The sequence below is a fragment of the Parus major genome, chromosome 3 (genome assembly GCF_001522545.3).
Source record: "Parus major isolate Abel chromosome 3, Parus_major1.1, whole genome shotgun sequence".
NCBI classification, from domain to species: domain Eukaryota; kingdom Metazoa; phylum Chordata; class Aves; order Passeriformes; family Paridae; genus Parus; species Parus major.
In genome coordinates, this window is record NC_031770.1 from 448,677 (window position 1) to 454,939 (window position 6,263).

A 6,263-nucleotide genomic window follows, 5' to 3' on the forward strand; every position below is an offset into this window, starting at 1 on the left:
TGATGGATGATGGATGGATGATGGATGGATGATGGATGGATGGATGATAGAAGGATGGATGGATGATGGCTGTCTGCAGCTCGCTGAACTCCCAGCAGTGGGCAGGGATGGAACTGGCTCTGGGCTGGGCATTGTGCCATGTGCAGCTGCCTTCAGAGTGGTGCTGAGCTCTCCCCACCACCAGGGACAGGTCCCTCTGCAGGGCCATCCCCATTCTCTGGAGATCAGGCTCTGGCAGAAGGGAGCGGTGGCACTGGTGACCTCCATGTGGCACAAGGCCTTGTTTTCTATAACTCAGTCTTTCTGTGGTCTGTGGGGGTTTTCTGCATGATGTATTGAATTTGATTCTGTTCGCTCCCCACTCCATCCGTCCTTTGAATGAGCAAAATTAGGGAGAGAGGGGAGAACAAAATAAAAATGGTGATTTCTTTATTTATTTCCCCTAGAGGCTTTTCAATCAAAATCATTTCAGATTATGGGGTCGGGATGAATATCATAGTTCTGTGTTAAGTACTTGCCTACTTTGTGGGATGTTTTGTACAGATTCTTCACTAAATTATCTTAGCTGCTGTTGCTAGGTAACATTGTTTGCTTCATAGCATCAGAGAAATTAGAGGGTCAAAGAGAGCAATTCCATGTTATTATCATCTGAGTTATACTAATAAGGTTTTCATTGTGTGTCTCAGAAATCTTCTCCCCCATTTTTTCCTCTTAGGGAACGTCATTGTCTATGGGAATACAATTGACATTTACACCACGGTAGAAGCCCTCTTATCCCTTGGGATCGATGGCTCCCGCATCCATCTCGTGCGGGCTCCGCTCAGCTCTGCCGGTCCGAGCCTCGGGGACGCCGCCCTGGAGCGTGTGGTGGGGGATGCCCTGGCACAGGCTGGGGTGGCTGTGTACCCTGACAGTGTCCTGGCAGAGTGGGGCCAGGATGAGCACGGCCACATCGCCTGGGCTGCCTTCAAAGCGCTGGAGAGCGCGGAGCCGCTCCGCCTGCCCTGCTCAGTGAGTGCCCCTTCCTGCGCCTCGCCTTCCGCTGGCCTTCAGCACAAAACATCAATTTACCTGCTCCCTCACACACTGCCTCTCTGGGATTGAACATCCCTTAGTCTCAACAACTGGTTTTTAAAAAATCCCAATAAGCCTGTTGCTAATGCCCTGACTGATTTGGATTAAAATGTGTTTAAGTCACCTGACACACAAGTAATTGTTCACTGCCGAGTGACAAATACTCTTAATTCATTTCTGAAGTAATTCCAGAAATACTTTTCTTATTTAAATGTGCAGTTGCTCCTGTCTATAGTTATGTGCATTTGATTGTCATAGTAGAAGCCAAAACCACTGGGATAATATGTAACTTTATGAAAATATATTTTAAGCAGGTTCCTTTCCCTCTACATCAATGATTGCAGGTTTTTTTCACTTCCAATATCTCATGCAAGCTGTCATGTCAGAGGTGTGGCTCTGCTCTGAGACTGGGGGCAGGTTCTAGCCTTCCCTAAGGATCAGCATAGTTGTGTTTCCCTTTACTGGGCTAATCCATAGGAGTGAGTCACTTCCAGACCTGCATCCCCAGGGAGCCACCAAGCCCCTGTGTACTCCCCACTGTGCTGCCCTGCTCTGCACAGCTGCTGGGGTTAACTGTGCACAGGGTGAGCCCTGTGCTGCTCCCAGAGAGCTCCCCAGGTGTGGGGCTCCCTGCTGGGCCCCTGCTCTGCAGCCCTGTCCTTTTTCACACAGGGATGGTTAAACCCTTCATCATGGGGGTGAAGACCTCACACAGCACTTTTATCTGTAGCAGTCTCCTGACTCCGTATCAGTAGTGATGCTTGTCCCACTCTCCCCTTGTATGCAGCTTTATAAGTTCTCTCCTTTTCCTTGCAATCACTCTATTTTTATCCTTCCAAAAAGATCTCAATATGATTCTTGTTTTTGCAGCTTGGTATCCACTGACCAGCTCCCCTTCAGCCCCCTGTCTTTTCCCCACCACCTTGTCTGCGAGGCCTGCACTGTTCCTTCAGATGCCCCTTGCCTTGGGGTTTCTTTCTGCTGCTCATTGGTGCCCCATGCTCGTCCTTCCTCCATCCACGCTCCTTCCCTGCCGAGGTCTCTCTTTCACAGCCTCCAAGATGAAAGACTGCAATTACTTGTGATGTCAAGGGCTTTGTGTTCTCCAAACCCAGTTCAGCTGCCGTGCAAGGCTCCTGTATCTGCCTCCAGAATCAGACTCAGAGAGGAGAGGGCTCTGGAGAGCAGCTCCACCAGGAAGGCAGCTGTGCTGACGGGAGACCAGGCTCTGCAGGAATCGGCTCTGCAGCAGCTCTGGGCCTTTGGGGATTGCAGCCAGTATCAACTGTTGATTGGCTCTTCTTGGGGACTTCATTTGTTGAGTCCTGCAGGATAAAAACAACAGGAGAAAATCTCTTCTTTCCCTAAAGCAGCAGCAGCCTCCCCTCCCTCCCTCCTGCCTGGGCTGACAGATGGCTCCTGCCTGGAGGTTGCAGCCCTGCCCTCCCCTCCCCTCCCCTCTGGTGACACTGTCCTGCCTGTCAGCCGGCGGGATATGGGGCTGTGTGGTCCCCTTGCCCTCGTGGCCACACCTTCCTGGATGTTTGGATCTCTGAGATGATCAAAATTCCCTTAGCTGTGCATAGCTCATCACTTAGTTTAGCTATGAACAAGCCCAGGGGCTCTGGCTCCTCCACTGCCACATCTCTGCTTGTGCCAGCATTGCTAAAATGTCCAGCTCCCTGTGCCTTTCCTTTCAGCTAGTGCAGTATCTGACACCTGCCCTTTGTCCCCAAGAAAGCTCTCAACTGGGTAGGGCCTTCACCCCCGTCCCAGGTTTGTCCTGAGCTGGTGCTAAGGGAAGGACAGATCACAGATGCTGCTTTGGCCTGACAATTTAGTTTTGGGATGTTCAGGATGAAGGCAGCAAGGGAAAATGTGCTCCTCTGAGACCCTTCCACCCTCTCCTCTGCCTGTAAAGGAATATTTCTTGCTGAAGGGGCAGCAATTTATTGTCTGATGGTTTTAGAAACTGAGGACACTGATGGTGGGGAAAGCTGTGTGAGGGCTCTGGGGCTTCACAAACCCTTGGAGCAATGAGAGTCAGTCTTCATCTGGGCCCTTTGCCAGCTGTGGTCTTGTTCAAAACATCTCTCAACCTTGTCATTGTCATTCCTTCCACCCTTCTGTGTCCAGTGGGCACTCTTGTCTTACCCTCCTTTGGGGATCATGTCCTGCCAGCTCTTGCTTTTTCCCTGGCCAGAGAAAGCTTTGAGGACACTGCCCATGGTTGTTGCTTCCCCCACGTCTGCTGTCTGCCCCAGCTTCTGCAGGAGGAGAGGAGCTCTGCTTCCCTGTGCCTCAGGAGAGGGACTGTGCCCGTGCCATGAAAGGAGAAAAGAAGAGAATTATTGCTTGATTTTCTCTTTGGGACTTAAAACAGGGATTTATGGATTTAGGGTCCTTGGCCTTTGCAGCTTCCACTGACTGAAATTCCATTGCTATAGCTGGAATGAGGATGACATTTCATCATTAAACAAATTTAATTTCTGATCTTTCCATTTCATTGACTGTCCCTGTGCCAGTTAGCCAAAGTAACTCATTTTGTGAGTAAACAGCCTCAACAGTTGGGAAAACACTTGTAATGCACAATTATCTTGCTAAATTCCAAATACATTGTGCTTTTCTGTTCCTTGGAGTTTCATGTTGGCTTGAACATTTGAAGGAAAACAAACTTCACAAGAGGTTCAGGTCTATGTTCCATGCTTGGACTAACACAGAAAATATGCACAGACACTCAGGCTGTTTGATGTGGCAAATGTTGGGGTTTTTAAACTAATAACCAGGACCAGCTGAGTCTAGTTTAGTAATTCTCCTTTCTGCTGCCTTAGTTTTAACTTTGGTAGCTGTAAATGCTGGATCAGAAGGATCTCTCTGCTGTGACAGTGTTGCTAAAATCACACTGTGTTTCACATTCCTGTTTTTTAAAATAACATTCAGAATAAAGTCTGGGGTTTGATATATGAAATCAGCCAGTAATTAATATACAATTACCTTCTTTCATTTACATCTCTTTTTAGGCATTTTTTAGCTTTGCCTACAGGACACTGGATTATGAAACCTTTAAGGCCATCAGTGATGCTTGCCTAGTTTTTGATGGAAGACTTGTGATTGATGCCAAATTCCACACCAATGATGCCAGCATCAGGGCAGCAGGTCCCCTGACAAAGTTCTCCAGGAGATACTTCAGGGATGATGTGACACACAGCAACTTCAACTCCAAGGAGATTGGCTTTGAGCTTGCTGCTTCCATGCTGAGTCTCTTTGATCCAAGCCCTCAGCCCAGTTCTGAGCCACCAGAAGGCTCAGACAGACTCCTCCCTGTATACAGAAGGTGTAAAGTTCAAGGTATGTCCAGCTGGATTTCTGTCACACTTCCATCCCCTCTCAGGTACAGGTTGTTCTTCTGGACTACAGGCAGGTCCCTCTCTCCTCAGGTGCCATCTCATGGTGGTACAGCATTCAAAACTCCTTATGTACTGGAAAAAGACTGTGACAGAAGGAGGACAAATAAATAGCATTATTTTCTTCATTGTTAATGACTTCATAAATCTCATATGTTCATTTATGGCAGGTGGTGTTCTTCCTGGAGGTTATAACTACTTGCACATTTCCAAGCCTGGAATCCCTGTGCCCTTGGATGTAGAACATGACCCGTGTGATCATGTAAGTTAAACAATGGAACTTTTCTTGTTTCATCCCCCCTGTTTGTTTGAAAAGATGTTCCTGTTTAGGACAGCTGGGCCTGGAGGGACCATGCACACCAGGAACAGCTGGAGAGAGCACCAGGAGCAGTCAGGGAGCTAACTGCACCTCTTGGCTGTTCCTTTGCACACTCCTGGTATTTGCCTTTCTCCAAAGACGCCTGGTTTCCATGCAGAGGACACAGGACAGTTTTAGCAGGATTTCAGCTTTCAGTCTTTGTGATGAGCCCCTTTGCTGCCCCGGGTATGGTGCTGCAGGGGCATTCAGACCAGGGCAGTCTGGCAGGGAGATTCAGCTGATTTCTCCAGGAGCAGGAAGTGCTGTGGAAGAGATGCTCTGTGCTGCTAGAAAACAGCAAGTGGGAGAGGTGTCCTGGCACAGGGCAGGGGGAAGCAGTCCCCATGCTGGGCTGCATGGGAGATTGTCCCAGGATACAAACGTGGAGGTGTTTCTCTTACTGGAGAACCTGACTCGAGGCAAGAAAAGGACTAGATTAATGTCTTTTAAAGCCACAGAGGACTTTCCACCTAGGCCAGATCCTCTTTCACACAGATTGTACCTTTTTCCTTGGGAATTTCTGCATCAAGCCCACTTTGGCAGTTGATTTAAAGAGCAGCTTTTAAAACGCCACTTCAGTGTTGATTTTAAAACCTGAACAGCAATGAAACAAATGGGTTTTTACAAAAGAAAAGGGTTTAGGGAGAAGAATCAAAGCATGGCTCACCTTGCTTTTCAGATCCAGGATGAGCCATCTAAAGCAGCATGTAGTGGAGAGCAGAAAGGACTATCAGAGAGAGGAATTGGTTTTGTTACTCCAAATTGCTGGAATAGGATTAGAATTCTTTTGCTGCCACTCTGATTACCTGCTGATTACCTGAAAAGGGACCATATTTTTAAAGCCACTCCAGAAACTTCATATAAATCCTAAAAGAATTTTCTAAGGAAGAAGAGAAGCTAGTGAAAGGCGCTGGCTTAGATGTGGAAATACTAAAGGTTCCTGTAGCTTAGCAACAGGTTGTAGAAAAGTATAAAACTGTGACAGGAATACAGCTAGAAAAAATAGCTTCAAGCTATCTGATCATCTCAGTAATGTGAGGTTGAAGCAAATTTTTACATTTTTGTCTAAGTGATTGATTTAAGTATCTGAAGCTAAATGCTGCAGTTTGAGCATGAACACCCAATCTTGGTGCTCTTTTATTGACATTGAATGTGGTACATGGTGTGTGTGCTCCGTGTCATAAAGGAGGCTGAACAGAGTTCAACTGAGTTCCCCCACAGAGCTGGCCAGTGCTGTTTGGGATGCCCCAAGGCCTCCCTCCTGACTCCAGCTGCTCTCCTGGGGGTCACAGGTCCCCATGGATCCGGTGTCACACTCCTCCAGGTGTCTGCAGCAGCTGGTGCTGCCCCTGGGGTGGGCAGGAGCCACAGTCTGTGTCCCAGGCTCAGTGACATGTCCCATGTCCCATGGCTCTGACAGAAGGGCT

General features: G+C 48.1%; 1 protein-coding gene across 15 annotated transcripts in view; it reads left to right on the top strand.

Moving 5' to 3' along the window:
* CFAP61 (cilia and flagella associated protein 61) overlaps positions 1–6,263 on the top strand; it is a 106,789-nt gene that overhangs the window by 63,539 nt on the left and 36,987 nt on the right. For all 15 annotated transcript variants that reach the window (XM_015622319.3, XM_033513141.1, XM_015622320.3 and 12 more), the window contains 3 exons: positions 716–1,011; positions 4,095–4,422; positions 4,649–4,740. In XM_015622319.3, coding sequence (XP_015477805.1) covers positions 716–1,011; positions 4,095–4,422; positions 4,649–4,740 — 716 coding nt within the window. The remainder of the gene's footprint in view (positions 1–715; positions 1,012–4,094; positions 4,423–4,648; positions 4,741–6,263) is intronic.